Source organism: Schistocerca americana, chromosome 5, assembly GCF_021461395.2.
Source record: "Schistocerca americana isolate TAMUIC-IGC-003095 chromosome 5, iqSchAmer2.1, whole genome shotgun sequence".
NCBI lineage: Eukaryota > Metazoa > Arthropoda > Insecta > Orthoptera > Acrididae > Schistocerca > Schistocerca americana.
Window position 1 is genome coordinate 308,210,694 of NC_060123.1, and position 19,709 is coordinate 308,230,402.

Genomic DNA, 19,709 nt, shown 5'->3' on the forward strand with positions numbered 1-19,709 from the left:
TCAGGTGGCTTGCGGAGTGTGGATGTAGATGTAGATGCAATTTAATTTTAAAAATGACTGTGCAGTACGCTACATACCTGTCATATGAACTTTTTTCCTCACTTCACACCACGCTTCCTGTATCAAATCCTCTCTACAGTAACCTGGGAGCTAGCAGTTTTATAATATGGGATGTTTTTTCACTTCCCGTACATAGCTGATGTTCACAACCTGCCCATTCATTTTCAAATCAAACGACTGAGAGCTGTGTTCAAGGACACGATACCTCTCAGACTGTTTGGCAACATGGATACCTAGTCACGTTGTAATGCACTGCAAATGATTTACTGGTGGGTCTATCGGAAATTGAAGTGCCCTATTTAACTACACAGGAAGTGATTCACAAGCAATCGGTTACCAACATGTGTTGTCAGGGGTTTAATTTGAGTCACTCTATGTGCAGAGTACCTACTTCAGTTGACAAGTGGTTACTTGTGTGACAATGATGGGAAGTGATTGGTGCATAAGCTATGGAATTGGGTGAGGGGAAGGGGCTATGTAATGAGCTGTACCAAGCATAAGAATTTAAGACTACATTGTATTCAGTTACAAAGATCATTGGTATGTAATACATTTGTGAATACAAATTAATACTACATATACGTAAACTGATATTTCAGCCAGTGTCAGTGTTTTGTACTGGAGCGAATCAATAGTTATGCAATCATTCGGGGCAATTATACAATCATTCAGGGCAATTATACAATCATTCAGGGGTTGTCCCAGCTGAGGACAAACACCAGTGTAATGAAATCTTCCCAGGCTTCTATTTAGGTGGCTGTGTTGAAATTCTGATGTTTAAATGAGTGTTGCTCTCATCATCTTCTGGTGAAGTTTTGGAATTACTTGTGATATAGAGAAGGGGAAGTAAGGGGGATCATGCTCCACCGGGGTATTTCCCATTATGTAGATGAAACCTGTGTTATGTGGGGACGTGACAGAGAGACCCTGAATGAGTTCCCAGACCACCTGAACAGCCTCAGTCAAAATATAAAGTTCATGATGGGCCTATAACAGAATGGAAGTCTTTCATTTTTAGACAATATAATAATAAAAATAAAGAATAAAAAACAGTTTTTTACAACATACAGTCTAGAGAAAGAAGTCCCACACAGATCTGTACCTACATGTAACAAGCAGTCATCACCCAGTGCAGTGGTACATTGTTCCACAACTCTAGTTCACAGGGCACATGCCACTTGTGACAAAGACAGCCTCTCAGAAGAGCTGCAACACCCTGAAGATGTGTTTTGCCAAAATTGTACAGCAAAATTCAGATTAGATAGGTGTAAAATAATGTGAGTTATACAAATACCTGCAAACAAGAGGTAGAGAAAGAGAAGCTCACCTCTATCCACCATACTGAGTGTCTTTTACACAAAATTGCAAGAATCCTTGGGGGACATCATCAGAGCCACCTTTTGACCACCACAAACAAACAAAATCAAACTATGTAATCTCCAGGTAGGAATATCAACAATGTAGGAAAATACAGATTGCTACTTACCACAAAGAAGACACATTAAGTTGCAGACAGGCACAATTAAAAGACACTTGCATAAAGCTTTCAGTCACGACCTTCATTAATAAAACACACACACACACACACACACACACACACACACACACACACACAAGCAATAATATCTTATGCACATATGATTGCCAGTTCCAGCATCTCAGGCCGGAATGCTTGCTTGTGTGTATGAACGGTGTGTCTCTCTCTTCTACTGATGAAGGCTGTAGCCAAAAGCTTTATGTAAGTGCCTTTTAATTGTGCCTTTCTGCAACTTAACGTGTCTTCTTTGTGGTAAGTAGCAAGCTGTCTTTTCCTACATTGTTGACCATGTAGATATGCCTGACTTGGTGAAGGACAAACATAACTGCAATTACCCGGTGTGCATAGCATTCCTTGTGAGCGTGGTCTCTAGAACCTCAGGCAAACACAGCAGTGTATCATGTGAAACACACAAGATATGTACATCTGGGGTATAGAGAGAAGTCAGTGGTGGCAGAAAACAGTCTCAATGGAGGATAAGAGAGAATAAAAATGTTGTGTAGAGCTACTGGGCTTGTAGGAGAGCATTATTGAAGAATCAGTTGTGATCAGGCTCCATGACAATCTCCTCAACAAAGACAAGGGCTAAGTTCAGCATGGAAACATTCATTAACAGCTATACACAGAGACTGACCCCAGCAGCTGATGCTTGGTAAGACCCTGGGCAATTGATGCCCATATAATCTCAATGTTTCACCACAAGATGAAAGTGACATCCATTGAAACAGCATGGAATATTAAGGAGCCACCTGGATGGAAGCCCGAGAGGGCTTCGCTGGTAAGTGTAGGCAGTCCCCTATGCAGAAAAAAGAATATGGGAGCAGATGCAGGAATCCTACATCGTCGTTCTAGGTGATGTTTTATGGACATGGTTTGCCACTGCCCTCCTCTGACCTGTTATGAAGTATCAAGTGTGTACCTGTGTTATGTGCGCAATTGTAATGAGTCCTTGTACAGCATAGTGTTGGGTGCGTGTTAATGATGACGGGAGACAGTGAAACCCTATGCTGGCATATTGCCTCCTCCTCTTGAGTTGCACCATAGGGGCTGCCGAACTTAATGTCCCCATCTGACTGACAGATCACCATCAACTGTGTCATGTGCCTTCATTTCATGAGACATTTGGAATTTAATTGAGAGTAATTGCAAAAAGGTAGATGATTAGGAACTTTATGCCATTACCTATCCTCCTCATGTAGCTAAATATTGGTGGTGAAAATTTGTCACAACCAGGATTTGAACCATTTTATTTCAGAGTTGAGTGCCACCACATGCAGGTGTGTTAGAGACCTTGACTACTGAAGTGGGTAGGACAACTTCACAGTGCTAAATATTCATGAAACATGTTATTTGCATGGGCACTGTTTTGTGGAGGAGGAGGTGGGAGATATTGCACTTTTACATATTTATTGTCGTGTTCACTTAATGAAACTGCAAGAAATAACACTAGACTTGGGCTGTAGACTTGTATTTGTGAGAAACTGGATTAAATGTGGACTCGTACAAATATAATCACTTCTTGTCTTGGTCCCAATACATTTGTGTATAGATATCAGAAAATATGATGATGCCAAAGATCTGGGAAACTAAGTCTAAAAATTGTTGCTATGAGAAGATAGACATTTTGTAAATAAAACAAAAATAAATCTACATACTGGGAAATTACATAAATTTCAGTATAAATAGTGGAAAAAGTCAAACCTCAAAGAATATAAATTTCCTCATCTGTTCAACGTATGGAACAACTAATCAATGGGCCAGATGGTAAGAGTCAATTGAAATATGAACAGAAATGATTTTGAAGAGCTGGGAAGTTAGAGGGCAGTCACAAGTCAAAGGAAATGAGATGAAACACTGAGAAAAGAGGTAACGTAAAGACAAGTACCAACAGAAAAATATGAAATGAACACATAGGGTGAGAGAAGATTAAAAACCAAGAGAGACAAGATCCCTGATGACTGAGATTTGTGAAGATTCCACATGTAGTATTTTGAGGTGTGGACACAGGGTGGAGGGATAAACAAGGTGAAGATGGCACAGAGGTTGCCACTATAGTGTTGCAGAACTGACACAGAGCAAGGGTGTACAGACTTGCTAGTTCTGCAGACTGCAAACCACTCACTGCAGCTGACCCTTGGGACACTTATAACAGTTTTGCAAATATGGCACGTGACATTATTCAACAATTACACAAAAAATATTTTTGTCAGGTCCAGCAATTCTGCAACTGCTGCTTCTTGTCTCGTAATTTTAGCTTTCTGCTCCATCCTATTTTATCCATTATAGGTTTAATTTTAGACTTTCTCCAAGTGAGAACAGTGATTCTCTGCAAAAATGCTCAGTGAAGAGAAAAATAAAAATCTTCATAGATTAAAAAAGGTTACTCTATAAAATTATTTTGTATTATTGTTGATGAGTGATCGTGAAGAAACTGCTAACGAGTAGGCTGATTAAGCTCACTGATGCAAGGTATGTAGTGTAGGACACAGAAACCACTTATGGCTGAACAATGTTTTTCTCACTTTTCGAAGTAGCTGAAAAGCAGTGAGGCAAAAAATATGAACAAAGAAGGTACAATTTTTATTTACTATAAAACACCAATTACACTACCATCCTTTATAACAGGTTAAAGTCTGTGTGTGTGTGTGTGTGTGAGTGTGTGTGTGTGTGTGTGTGTTTTTGCACTGTTACGCTATGCATAATAATTAGGAACACAGTGTACAGGCAATGTATAAATAGGCAAGTACTAAGATGGACCTCTACTGACCAGAAGGGAGACCACTGTATTTCTGTAAGGTCATAATTGTGCAGTCATTATAATACGAGGGACGTTTGAAAAGTCCATGCAAAATTCGAGAGCTGGCACCAGCGGCGCCTATCGAGGTCATGTTTAGTTAGTAGCATCTTTGGAAAGAACGCACACCGAGTTTCAGTCATAATGGTCTATTTCTTTGTGTTTGGCATTCATGTGAATCAAGGAAATCAAATGATTGTCAAAAGATGGACAAAGAAGAACTTCATGTGGTGATTAAACATTACTTTATGAAAGGCAAAACGCCTCAGGAGAATAAAGAGAAGCTTGATAAACATTAAGGTGATTCTGCATCTTTAATTAGAACAGTTTATAAATGGTTTCAAAATTTTCGGAGTGGCCATATGGGCAAAAGTGATGCTGAACGTTCTGGACGCCCTGTGGAGGCTACGACGAAATCAATGATAAAATCCATGATATGGTGATGGATGACAGAAGAGTTAAGGTGTGTGAGATTGCTAGTTCTGTACGCATCTCGAATGAATTGGCACATAATATTTTGCATAAACATTTGGACATGAGAAAGCTATCCGCACGATGGGTTCCGCGACTGCTCACGCTTGTCCAAAAACGGTATCATGTGAAGTGTCGCAAGGATGGTTTGCATCTGTTCAGGAAGAATCCACAGGACTTTAAGTGTCATTTCATTACTGTGGATGATACACGGATACAATATTATACTCCTGAGATCAAACAATAATCTAAACAATGGGTTACCAAGGGAGAATCTGCACCAAAAAAGGCGAAGACCAGTCCTCCACTTGGAAAGGTTATGGCGACTGTCTTTTGGGATTCGCAAGGGATAATCCTCATAGACACTCTAACAAGGGTAAAACTATTACAGGTGCATATTATTCATCATTATTGCACTGTTTGAAAACCGAGCTGCAAGAAAAATGCCGGCGATTGGACTGCAAAAAAGTCCTTTTTCATCATGACATTGCACCAACACACACCTCAGCAGTTGTGGTCACGAAGTTAATGGAAATAGGATTCCAACTCGTTCCACATACCCCTTCTTCTCCAGACTTGGCTCCCTCTGACTACTATTTGTTCCGCAATTTGAAGAAATGGCTGGCGAGGCAAAGATTTTATTCAAACGAGGAGGTGATTACAGCAACTAATAGCTATTTTGCAGGCTTGGACAATTCCTATTATTCGGAAGCGATCAACAAATTAGAAAAGCGTTGGATGAAGTGTGTAAGTCTAAAAAAGCAGATTATGTCAAAAAATGAAAAAGGTTTACCCGAAACACGTAAGTAGTTTCTATTTTTGCACAGACTTTTCAAATGCCCCTCATACGTATTAATCACTTTTGCATTCTTAATTTACAGAACTGTACAATAATAGCTTCCATTATTGCACTATGCAAATAAAAAGAGACGCTTTAAAACTGACCTCTAGAAAAAAATAACAAAATTATTAACTTTTAAATTTAACAATGAAAAGTCCAGGATGGAACAACAACAAAGAGGTGGCGCTGAGTTGCAGACAGGCACATGAAAAAGTACACTACAATATTGAAGCTTTCATATAAAGTCCTCCTCTCTCTCTCTCTCTCTCTCTCTCTCTCTCACACACACACACACACACACACACACACACACACCACTGCCTCAAGAATCCAACATACAGAGACAGTGGCAAAGTATGTACGAGTGAGTGAGTTGTGTCTAAATATTTCAGCATTCTTTTTGATTGTGCCATTCTGCAACTAAACACCTCCTCTATGTTGTGAGTAGCAATCTATCCTTTCAATACTGCTGTTTTTTTGAACATATTCTTTATAAATCTGAAGTGTTAAAACATACCGCATATTCATCAAATTCAGCGTCTGGTATCTTTGAACTCTGCAGCCTCTGAATAAGGTCAACATCAGCATCACAAAGCACTACATCTTGGCCTGTCTGTGGATCTTTCACAGTTCGCCTACAAGAACAAAAACATGTTTATCACTGGAAAAGAAACAAGTTTACACAAAATAAACAGCAGGCTTGGAAAAAAATTAATTAGAAACACTTATTTGAGGGGTATAAAATGAGGATTAAGAAACACACTAGGGTTGTTCTGAAAGTAATGCCTCATATTTTTTTGTGGTGACTTTGGATGTCCACGCCAGACGTCATTAGTGTAGTGCTAATGCTTGAACCTTCCTCTTTCTTTTGCAGGTGGTTCTGTTGTCCTGTGGTAATTGGCGCTAGCAGAGGGGTGTTCCAAAATGGAGTCTGATATGGACACACATATAAAACAGTGAAGTGTAATTGATTTTCTCACTGCTGAACAAATTGTGCTGATTGAAACCAATCTACACTTGCTAAAGGCGGTGAAAAGGTGGTGTGCATGACATACCACAGCCCGGTCAACCCTGCACACTGTTATCTGTCGCAACAAAGAACGTCTGGATCAATTCATGCATGCTGATCGGCAGATAACAACCAGAGAATTGTGCGAAAAGCTGAATGTCGACTATAACGCCTTGGAAACAACATTAGAACGACTTTGTAGTCGCAAAGACTGCGTGAGATGGGACCCGCAGATGCTTACAGAAGAACAAAAAACTCATCAAATGGAAAACTGTCAGGACCTGCTGGACCAATATGAAGCTGAAGGTGGTGATTTTCTGAATAGCATCATCACCAGAGGTGAGATGTGGTGTCACCACTACGAGCTGGAATCAAAAGGATAGTCCATGGAATGTCAACATGCCAATTCTCTGTCAAAGAAGAAATTCTAGTCACAGCCGTCTGCAGGTGAAGTGATGTGCACAGTCTTCTGAGATAGCCAGGGTGCTGTTCTTTTGGATGTCCTGGAGCCGGGACAAACTGTCAATTCAGCATGCTACAGGACAACACCCAGCTGAAAGCCCTAGTTTCCAGGGTAAGGCCAGAGAACAATATCAACTTTCATGTGCAACATGATAATGCCAGGCCCCACAGCAGTTTTTTGACCACGTAACTCACTGCAAAATTTGGCTGGACTGTCTTGCAACATCCACCTTACAATCCCGATTCAGCGTCTTCGGACTTCCATCTCTTTGGCCTTCTGAAAGATGGACTGTGTGTCCAACATTTTCAGGATTCAGATGCTGTTGTCAAAGCTGTAAGGAAGTGGTTAGCCTTAGCTGGTTCCAATTTTTACAAGTGCAGCATGTAGCCTCTGGTTCATCAATGGCAAAAGTGCATAATGAATAGTGGTGACATTGTGGGAAAATGACAGCCTGTAGCTGAAATATTGCTCTATTTAGTTGTGCTGTTGTGATTATGTATCTCCTGTAGTTTCCATGAATAAAAATAGGAGCCATTACTTTCAGAACAACTCTTGTAATACATAACATACAGTCATCGGCAAATTGTGAAACATTCCACAACTACATACTTCATTCACATCAAAGCTTATCATTCTGGCTAACTTCTGGGTCAAAGGAACCGTGTAGAGGCCCACCACATCTACTCCTACATCCATACTCCGCAAGCCACCTGACGGTGTGTGGCGGAGGGTACTTTGAGTACCTCTACCGGTTCTCCCTTCTATTCCAGTCCCTTATTATTTGTGGAAAGAAAGATTGTCAGTATGCCTCTGTGTGGGCTCTAAACTCTCTGATTTTATCCTCATGGTCTCTTCGTGAGATATATATAGGAGGGAGCAATATACTGCTTGACTCCTCGGTGAAGGTATGTTCTCGAAACTTGAACAAAAGCCCGTACCGAGCTACTGAGCGTCTCTCCTGCAGAGTCTTCCACTGGAGTTTATCTATCATCTCCGTAACGCTTTCGCGATTACTAAATGATCCTGTAACGAAGTGCGCTGCTCTCCGTTGGTTCTTCTCTCTCTCTTCTATCAACCCTATCTGGTATGGATCCCACACCAGTGAGCAGTATTCAAGCAGTGGGCGAACAAGTGTACTGTAACCTACTTCCTTTGTTTTCGGCTACATTTCCTTAGGATTCTTCCAATGAATCTGTCTGACATCTGCTTTACCGACGATTAATTTTATATGGTCATTCCATTTTAAATCACTCCTAATGCCTACTCCCAGATAATTTATGAAATTAACTGCTTCCAGTTGCTGACCTGCTATATTGTAGCTAAATGATAAAGGAACATTCTTTCTATGTATTCGCAGCACATTACACTTGTCTACATTGAGATTCAATTGCCATTCCCTGCACCATGCGTCAATTTGTTGCAGATCCTCCTGCATTTCAATACATAGGGAGCTTATCATTTTTCTGTTACTCCATATGTGTACCACACATAGAGGACAAAAAGGAGTGGGGCTGAAGGAATTAAAGTCTTTCAGTGTACCACTGTAGCTAATTTATATCACTCTCAGCCATACAGTACATGGCATAAAGTTGTTGCCAGTCGGTGAGTCATAAAAAAGACTCAGTTTCAATGAACAATAAAATATGCACTACACAGGCTTCATCAGAATAATATTAACATTTAAATGGACATAACATACATAACCTCCCCCCATGAACCATGGACCTTGCCGTTGGTGGGGAGGCTTGCGTGCCTCAGCGATACAGATAGCCGTGCCGTAGGTGCAACCACAACGGAGGGGTATCTGTTGAGAGACCAGACAAACGTGTAGTTCCTGAAGAGGGACAACAGCCTTTTCAGTAGTTGCAAGGGCAACAGTCTGGATGATTGACTGATCTGGTCTTGTAACAATAACAAAAACGACCTTGCTGTGCTGGTACTGCGAACGGCTGAAAGCAAGGGGAAACTACGGCCGTAATTTTTCCCGAGGGCATGCAGCTGTATGATTAAATGATGATGGCGTCCTCTTGGGTAAAATATTCCGGAGGTAAAATAGTCCCCCATTCGGATCTCCGGGCGGGGACTACTCAAGAGGATGTCGTTATCAGGAGAAAGAAAACTGGCGTTCTACGGATCGGAGCGTGGAATGACAGATCCCTTAATCGGGCAGGTAGGTTAGAAAATTTAAAAAGGGAAATGGATAGGTTAAAGTTAGACATAGTGGGAATTAGTGAAGTTCGGTGGCAGGAGGAACAAGACTTTTGGTCAGGTGATTACAGGGTTATAAATACAAAATCAAATAGAGGTAATGCAGGGGTAGGTTTAATAATGAATAAAAAAATAGGAGTGTGGGTTAGCTACTACAAACAGCATAGTGAACGCATTATTGTGGCCAAGATAGATACGAAGCCCACACCAACTACAGTAGTACAAGTTTATATGCCAACTAGCTCTGCAGATGACGAAGAAATTGAAGAAATGTATGATGAGATAAAAGAAATTATTCAGATAGTGAAGGGTGACGAAAATTTAATAGTCATGGGTGACTGGAATTCGAGAGTAGGAAAAGGGAGAGAAGGAAACATAGTGGGTAGATATGGATTGGGGGAGAAAAATGAAAGAGGAAGCCAGCTGGTAGAATTTTGCACAGAGCATAACTTAATCATAGCTAACACTTGGTTTAAGAATCATGAAAGAAGGTTGTATACATGGAAGAACCCTGGAGATACTAAAAGGTATCAGATAGATTATATAATGGTAAGAAAGAGATTTAGGAACCGGTTTTAAATTGTAAGACATTTCCAGGGGCAGATGTGGACTCTGACCACAATCTATTGGTTATGAACTGCAGATTAAAACTGAAGAAACTGCAAAAAGGTGAGAATTAAAGGAAATGGGACCTGGATAAACTGAAAGAACCAGAGGTTGTAGAGAGTTTCAGGGAGAGCATAAGGGAACAATTGACAGGAATGGGGGAAAGAAATACAGTAGAAGAAGAATGGGTAGCTCTGAGGGATGAAGTAGTGAAGGCAGCAGGGGATCAAGTAGGTAAAAAGACGAGGGCTAGTAGAAATCCTTGGGTAACAGAAGAAATATTGAATTTAATTGATGAAAGGAGAAAATATAAAAATGCAGTAAATGAAGCAGGCAAAAAGGAAAACAAACGTCTCAAAAATGAGATCGACAGGAAGTTCAAAATGGCTAAGCAGGGATGGCTAGAGGACAAATGTAAGGATGTAGAGGCTTGTCTCACTAGGGGTAAGATAGATACTGCCTACAGGAAAATTAAAGAGACCTTTGGAGATAAGAGAACCACTTGTATGAACATCAAGAGCTCAGATGGAAACCCAGTTCTAAGCAAAGAAGGGAAAGCAGAAAGGTGGAAGGAGTATATAGAGGGTCTATACAAGGGCGATGTACTTGAGGACAATATTATGCAAATGGAAGAGGATGTAGATGAAGATGAAATGGGAGATACGATACTGTGTGAAGAGTTTGACAGAGCACTGAAAGACCTGAGTCGAAACAAGGCCCCCGGAGTAGACAACATTCCATTGGAACTACTGACAGCCTTGGGAGAGCCAGTCCTGACAAAACTCTACCATCTGGTGAGCAAGATGTATGAAACAGGCGAAATACCCTCAGACTTCAAGAAGAATATAATAATTCCAATCCCAAAGAAAGCAGGTGTTGACAGATGTGAAAATTACCGAACAGTCAATTTAATAAGCCACAGCTGCAAAATACTAACACGAATTCTTTACAGACGAATGGAAAAACTAGTAAAAGCCGACCTCGGGGAAGATCAGTTTGGATTCCGTAGAAATAGGGGAACACGTGAGGCAATACTGACCTTACGACTTATCTTAGAAGAAAAATTAAGGAAATGCAAACCTACGTTTCTAGCATTTGTAGACTTACAGAAAGCTTTTGACAATGTTGACTGGAATACTCTCTTTCAAATTCTGAAGATGGCAGGGGTAAAATACAGGGAGCGAAAGGCTATTTACAATTTGTACAGAAACCAGATGGCAGTTATAAGAGTCGGGGGACATGAAAGGGAAGCAGTTGTTGGGAAAGGAGTGAGACAGGGTTGTAGCCTCTCCCCGATGTTATTCAATCTGTATATAGAGCAAGCAGTAAAGGAAACAAAAGAAAAATTCGGAGTAGGTATTAAAATTCATGGAGAAGAAATAAAAACTTTGAGGTTCGTCGATGACATTGTAATTCTGTCAGAAACAGCAAAGGACTTGGAAGAACAGTTGAACGGAATGGACAGTGTCTTGAAAGGAGGATATAAGATGAACATCAACAAAAGTAAAACGAGGATAATGGAATGTAGTCGAATTAAGTCGGGTGATGTTGAGGGTATTAGATTAGGAAATGGGACACTTAAAGTAGTAAAGGAGTTTTGCTATTTGGGGAGCAAAATAACTGATGATGGTCGAAGTAGAGAGGATATAAAATGTAGACTGGCAATGGCAAGGAAATCGTTTCTGAAGAAGAGAAATTTGTTAACATCGAGTATAGATTTAAGTGTCAGGAAGTCATTTCTGAAAGTATTTGTATGGAGTGTAGCCATGTATGGAAGTGAAACGTGGACGACAAATAGTTTGGACAAGAAGAGAATAGAAGCTTTCGAAATGTGGTGCTACCGAAGAATGCTGAAGATTAGATGGGTAGATCACATAACTAATGAGGAGGTATTGAATAGAATTGGGGAGAAGAGGAGCTTGTGGCACAACTTGACTAGAAGAAGGGATCGGTTGGTAGGACATGTTCTGAGGCATCAACGGATCACCAATTTAGTATTGGGAGTCAGCGTGGAGGGTAAAAATCGTAGATGGAGACCAAGAGATGAATACACTAAGCAGATTCAGAAGGATGTAGGTTTTAGTAGGTACTGGAAGATGATGAAGCTTGCACAGGATAGAGTAGCATGGAGAGCTGCATCAAACCAGTCTCAGGACTGAAGACCACAACAACAACAACAACAACAACAACAACATGCATAGGGCAGAAATAATTTACTGAATGTAATGTAACATGTGTTATGTTGTATTTTTAGTAGTTGCACAGTTTATCATTGTAACATCTTCAGTCTCTTCATTTTTTAGTTAGACATACTGGCTGAATGATTGACACTCAAGCCACAAAGATTTGCAGCAAGCATGATTGAAGTGTATCATTTGCCGGCTCTTGTCCATGAAAAGTTCAGGCAGCAACCTGCACATGAGCCACCAAGCTGTTTCACACAGTATCGCACCTACAAGAAGTTTGTGGATACTGCATCGGAAGTTAAGAACAATCAAGGCAATGCAGGGCGGCCAAGATAATGAGATGTGAACACAACATCACTGTTATGCATGAAGCCGTGTTGCACAGTCCTTAAAAATCAAGTGTACAATGCAATTTGGGAACAGGAATTCCTCAAAAAACTGTGTGGCACATCATGAAACATGACCTTGGGATGTGACCATACCACACCCACATCCCCCAAGCTTTAACACTGGCACAGAAATGTAAGCAAGATAAATGCTGTCCGATTTTAGTTGAAATGACAAATATCCGGCAACATATTGTGAATGTAACAGTATTCAGTGATGAAGCCACTTTTTAACAAGTGGTTTTGTGAACCAACATAAAATAATTTTCTGGGCCACCAAAAACCATAAGTCATTCAGTTGCACGAACATGACTGCCCAAAAGAGAATGTTTGGTGTGCTGTGACCGATGTTGGAGTCGTTGGACCCAATTTTTTTTTATACAGGAGCAGTAACTTCTAACATCTACATACAGATGCTGCAATGTTACGCCACTGGTGAACAACCACTAGAAATCTGCCATTCAGCTTATTTCCAACGATGGCGCTCCATTTCAATGGGCCCATACTGTTAGTTTCTCAGTGCAACATTTCCAAGTCAATGGATTGGTCGTTATAGGCCATTGTGCTGGCCTCTACAATCTCCTGACTTAACACCATGCGATTTCTGGTTATGGGCCTCGGTAAAGGAGCACATTTACAATAGGAAAGTTCGTGACATGAATGACCTAAAGGACCATACATGGGTTGTGATATCCATTCTCAGTGAAATGTGTGTACGGGCTTTAAATGCAGCTGTTAATTGTTGGTTTTTGTGTGTTGAACATGATGGTGAACATGATGGTGAACAAGTAGAGTTCACAGGTATTTAGCACTTGCAGCTTATCATTTGACACATTCGATACATTTCATTTATAGATGTGTGTAAAGTTAATTAACTGTTTTGGTCATCTGAGAGTTAATATAATTTTGATTAACGCATTACAATTCAGGTTTTATATTCCCACATATTTTGCCACCACAAGTATTAATAACAAGTACAGAATCAGTTCTTTATGGTAGTGGGTCCAGCACAAGTTTATCTGGGTTGAAGAAAGTATGCCAAACACAATCCATGGAAATCTTGCAAATTTTCTGACACACACAATTTTACCTACAATGAAAGACAAGAACAGCATCGACAATATTTTCATGTCATTGAGCTCTAACTGAAAGCAGGGGGATCTAATATTGTAAATCAGAATTTAGTCCATAAAGAGAAGAGAACAGCATGTTAAAACTCATGATTGCCACAGTTCTGGATTCAGTGTCCAAGCCCTTTGTAATGCCCTACTGGGAAAAGGTGTAGAACAATTAGAATTACATATTAAGTTTAGGAATGCACTTTGTACTCTCTGAAATGATTGAGATAAGTGCCAGCACAAACACTACATTTCTTAGGGTATATAGTTACAATGTGTCTCTGATAACAACATGGACTCATTTTCATGACACATATCTCATACTTTGTACATCAAAACTTTAATGAAAATTATTCAGATTAACAATGAAGCCATGAAGTAAGTTAATTGCAATATAAATAGACAAGAAAGACACGTATCTCATACTTTGTATATCAAAACTTAAATGAAAATTATTCAGATTAACAATGAAGCCATGAAGCAAGTTAATGGCAATATAAATAAACAAGAAAGCAAAAGTAAATTAAACAGTCACTTCTAATGTGTCTCAAAAGTAAAGTGTTGAAATAGTGTGTAATGTCAGTTTTGTCTTTTAGCAACCGAACTCAGAATTTTAATGTGAAAACCATTACAAACTGACTGCTGAGTGAGCAACAGAATAAAGTGTATTAAGATTTACTAGGAGTTACAATGAAACATATAAATTTATTAGGAACAGACAGGAGTGGAAAATGAAATGACATAATAAAAATAAAATGGAGGTGAGTAAGAAATGTAGCTTTTGAATGGATAACAGATGTATCAGGGATATACATTGCTGGATTCCAAGACATGCTGAAGTGACCTACAGACAGGTGGGATTGAAGACTGCTCAATGCTTCAGTCTCAATGGGATCCTTATAATTAGTGCAGGGGCAAGCAAACGTTGCACGCGGCTCATGAGCGCACAGCGCTGCATGTGTGCTGCTCACGTGCTATTGTCGACCGGGGCAGTGGCGACAGCTAGCACGTTGCGGCTAACCTGCGGACATTGATGCGAAGCGACCACTACGTAGTGAACGCTGTATTTACAGAACTGGAAAATGCGGAGTGAATCAAAGAATCGGAGAAGTGGAAATTTATTATTTTTTAAAAAGGAATAGGAGAATCATTTTTTTCTTTGTGCAAAAACGTGAAAATTCAAAATGTTTCATATGTGGCAGTATTTTCGCTGGTCAGCAGAAGTTTAGTATTGAACGCCATTATAATAAATTTCACAAGGATGAGTACAATTTACTGTCGGATTCTGAGCGGATGGGGAAATTGACTGACCTTAAGAAGAGCAATCGAATGTAAGTTGCTGTTGTCACAAGAGATCTGCAACTTTCTTTCATCATGTCTCTCAACTAACTGATTTAACATTTTATGGAGCACTATTTTCAATTTTTCAGGACAACAACGATAGCCCAGCGGTACGTGCAAGTTATAAGATTGTGCTTAGTATAGTGACAGCTGGAAAACCATTTGCTGAAGGTGAGTTTATAAAGGAGTGCAACAATGACACCACTGAATACAAATCAGTTTCAAGCTATCACTCTTTCTCAGCGGACTGTAAGTAGTCGTGTAAATGCCATGGCAGGTGACATTTACCATCAATTAAGGAGTGCAGTGAAGGAGTTTATTGCATTTTCCATCACGCTTGATGAGTCCACATATATTTCAGACACCGCACAATTAGTGATTTATGTCTGCGGTGTGCACATAACAGAGGATTTTTTGGATGTGATATCTTTAAAAAGCACGACTACCGGCGCACACATCCTAAAAACCATAGAAGAAGCTGTCGATTCAGTTGGCTTAAACTGGGAACGTTTTGTGTCAGTGACAACAGACAGAGCACCTGCAATGAAAGGGGAACAAATGGCATTTGTTGGATTACTAAGGAAAAAGCCTCAGTGTACAGAAGAATCATTGTACAGCATCCTCTGCATTTTGCACTGAGAAGTACTCCGTGCAAAAGCAGCAAAACTGGGGGGACATCATGCAAGTGGTTATTCGGGCAGTAAATTATTGGAGATCCCACGGGATTACACAAAGACAGCTTCAGACATACTTAGCTGAAATTGGGGAAGAGTACAGTGACATACAATACCACAGTGAAGGCCGCTGGCTTAGCATCGGTAATGTACTAAAAAGATCTTTTGAGCTGAGAATACCAATAAATCAGTTTTTAAAGGATAAAGGAAGGTACGATCCCAAGTTAGAAGATCCAGAGTGGGTTGCCAACCTTGCATTTCTAGTGGACATTACCCGACACATGAATGCATTGAACACAAGTTTGCAAGGAGAAAATCAGCTAATTTGTGAAATGGCTGAAAAGGTGCAAGCTTTCACTAGGAAGCTAGAGCTATGGGAACGACAGCTCTCGTCAGGAAACGCAGTGCATTTCCCTACTCTGTCTACTGTACAGTAACAGAATTGTAAAGAATATGTTTCTGTACTTAGTGCAATAAGAGAGGAATTTCTCACGCGATTTGGGGATATATCATATTTATCCCAAGCTTTTGAATGGTTCTCAAGACCATTTGCTGCTTCTGTAGATGATATTCATCCCAATTTGCAAATGGAATTAATAGATCAACAGTGTAATTCTCGTCTGAGAGACAAGTTCCTTGTGTAATAGACTCTTATCAAGACTTTCCACAGCAAGCGTTTCCTCGTCTCCATCGTGAAGCCGCGAAGATAATGTCAATGTTTGGCTCAACATACGTTTGTGAGAGATTTTTTTCTGTTATGAAAATTAATAAGTCTCGGTTAAGAACAAACATCAATGATTAAAATTTAGGTAACTGTTTGCGTTTGTCCATATGTAGAAATTTTGTTCCAGGCATTAAACGTATTGTAAACTCCACCTGTGATAATTAAATAAAACATATTGTAGGTAATAGGTACTCTTTCAAAGCATGATTTCTTTCAAGCACTCCTACTAACCTTATGCCTTCATTCAATAAAGCAAGCTGGGGGGCGGGGGGGGGGGGGGACCCACACATTACAGAGGAAGGAGTGGAGAGTTGGTATGGTGGGGAGGGGAGAGAAGCGGGTGGCCAGCTCGCCCCTGTGTGCACGCAGAACACCTATTAACTGCACACGAGCAAGTGCACCACACATGTGCAGGATTCCTGCCCGCCCCTGCATTAGTGTATATCAAATGTGTGAGGATGTGTTTCACAACAACTTCGAAATGTTAATAAATATACACTACAACATATTTGTATATGTTAATTGTCTGAGGAAAACCTACTACACAGTTAAGATGACCAGTTCATCATGCACTAACAGGTTCACACAAGTTCAGTACAACACATTCACAGTTACGATAAAATATCCCATTTTTAAGAGCCTTCATTCTTCCACAGAGATTTTTGTTTGAATACTTAAAGTGTTAAAAAACTTCCTGCATTAACCAAATCCATAACATATCAGTTTGGTGGTAGTCCACCAAAAATTAGTTGGTTTGAATCTTGTTATAGAAATAAATTTTCATTACAAGAATTTCATCAGCAGTTTAAGGAGGGGCGGGGTCATAGAATTCCTGGATATTCTAGTGTGTATTTAATGATATACGTTACGTCAAAAATACCTTCCCATGTCACTAACAGACAGCTCTCAACACTTTTAGTGATGCATCTGTTGAATGTGCTACTATGCTACGTCTGCCGTTTCAGTGCTTCACACATCAAAAAAAGTATTGCATCACCTCAGTTCCGAGAGTACTGAAACCTGTACAGAAAATTAGAATAGAGATCAACATAAATATAATTTCTGCCCTTTTTATTGCTCATGAAAACCACACATTGTATGTTGCACCACCATACAGCAAGACCTTCAGAGGTGGTAGTTCATATTGCTCTATACATCGGTACCTCTAATACACAGTAGCACATCCTCTTGCATTGATGCATGCCTGTATTCATTGTGGTATACTATCCACAAGTTCATCAAGGGAACTCCAGAATGTCCCACTCCTCAATGGCGATTCGGCGTAGATCCCTCAGAGTCGTTGGTGGATCACGTTGTCCATAAACAGCCCTTTTCAATCCATCCTGGGCACGTTCGATAGGGTTCATGTCTGGAGGACATGCTGGCCACTCCAGTAGAGCGATGTCGTTATCCTGAAGGAAATCACTCACAAGAGGTGCACAATGGGCGTGCATACTGCCATCCATGAAAATGAATTCCTCACCAATATGGCTGCACTATCAGTTGGAGGATGGCATTCATTCATGTATCGTACAGCCATTACAGCACCTTCCATGACCACCAGTGGCGTATGTCGGCCCCACATTAAGCCACCCCAAAACAGCAGGGAACCTCCAACTTGCTGCAGTCACTGGACAGTACGTCTAAGGTGTTCAGCCTGACCAGGTTGCCTCCAAACACGTCTCTGATGATTGTCTGGTTGAAGGCATATGCGACATTCATCAGTGAAGAGAACGTGATGCCAATCCTGAGTGGTCCATTCGGCATGTTGTTGGGCCCATCTGTACTGCACCGCATGGTGTCATGGTTGCAAAGATGGACCTCACCATGGACATTGGGAGTGGAGTTGTGCATCATGCAGCCTATTGCGCACAGTATGAGTCATAACACAACATCCTGTGGCTGCACGAAAAGCATTATTCAATATGGTGGAGTTGCTGTCAGGGTTCCACCGAGCCATGATCTTAGGTAGAGGTCATCCACTGCAGTCGTAGCCCTTGGGCGGCCTGAGCGAGGCATGTCATCAACAGTTCCTGTCTCTCTCTATCTCCTCCATGTCTGAACAACATCGCTTTGGTTCACTCCGAGACGCCTGGACACTTCCCTTGTTGATAGCCATTCCTGGCAGAAAGTAAGAATGCGGACACGATCAAACTGCAGTATTGAACTTCTAGGCATGGTTGAACTACAGACAACACGAGTGGTTTACCTTCTTCCTGGTGGAATGACTGGAACTGATTGGCTGTCGGACCCCCTAAGTCCAACAGATGCTGCTCATGCAAAGTTGCTTACATCTTTTGGCGGGTTTAGTGACATCTCTGAACAGTCAAAGTGACTGTGTCTGTGATACAATATCCACAGTCCACGCCTATCTTCAGGAGTTTTGGGAACCGGGGTGATGCAAAACTTTTTTTGATGTGTATATTTGAGCAGTAATAATTTGTATACATTGTAACCTCCCCTTTTTCATTCCCAAACATAACAACACACACTTGACAACAGATATGAGGAAGGTAATGGAGAAATGCTTCCACCTTCCTAGAACCTACTAGAACCTTGACACAGGGTTTGTGGACTAAATGTAAGTGGACGGTGCATCACCAAAATAAAGGCAAATTTAAATTTAATTTCCTGTCAGATTTTTCTTCTGCCAGAAGTTGATATCAACAGTCTCATCACTGGCTGTTCCTGGTAAATGGCTAAGATGTTGAAACGAGGTGCAGAGTTTGATAAAAGTGCTGTGATTGTCAAAGGTCTTCGCATTAGGAGCTCAGCAGCAGATACAATTCTGCTGCTTTAAATACTTGGAATCTGCAGTTCATGATGATGTGATAGAACATTCAGCTTCGGAACGTTGTAACAAAGATTCTAGTGCACCAGCAGAGGAGCAGCACTTGAAAATTCGTCGTTCAAAGAGCTCAACTGCTCATTTAAAAGACCCCATAGCAGTCGCTGACAGGATCATAAGTGTAAGCAAACCAACAAAGTGTTGAATTGTCAAAGAGAATCTTCAACATACAAATCCTACACATAGGATGTAAGACAAGTGCTACTAAAGACTGCTAGAGCAGTGTGACTCAGGAGCTGACGTTTTCTTCTGTGACCACTAAAAAAACGATGTTGGGGGTGGGTTAAGATTATTTTCCGACAAGAATATTTTTATGAATTAATAGAGGGAAACATTCCACGTGGGAAAAATATATCTAAAAACAAAGATGATGTGACTTACCAAACGAAAGCGCTGGCACGTCGATAGACACACAAACAAACACAAACATACACACAAAATTC

At 40.5% G+C, this 19,709-nt stretch overlaps 1 protein-coding gene across 1 annotated transcript in view; it reads right to left on the reverse strand.

Moving 5' to 3' along the window:
* LOC124615322 (ribosome biogenesis protein BOP1 homolog) overlaps window positions 1–19,709 on the reverse strand; it is an 88,405-nt gene that overhangs the window by 56,951 nt on the left and 11,745 nt on the right. Inside the window, exon 4 of the mRNA XM_047143122.1 lies at window positions 6,221–6,338. Within this exon, the coding sequence (XP_046999078.1) occupies window positions 6,221–6,338 (118 nt within the window). The remainder of the gene's footprint in view (window positions 1–6,220; window positions 6,339–19,709) is intronic.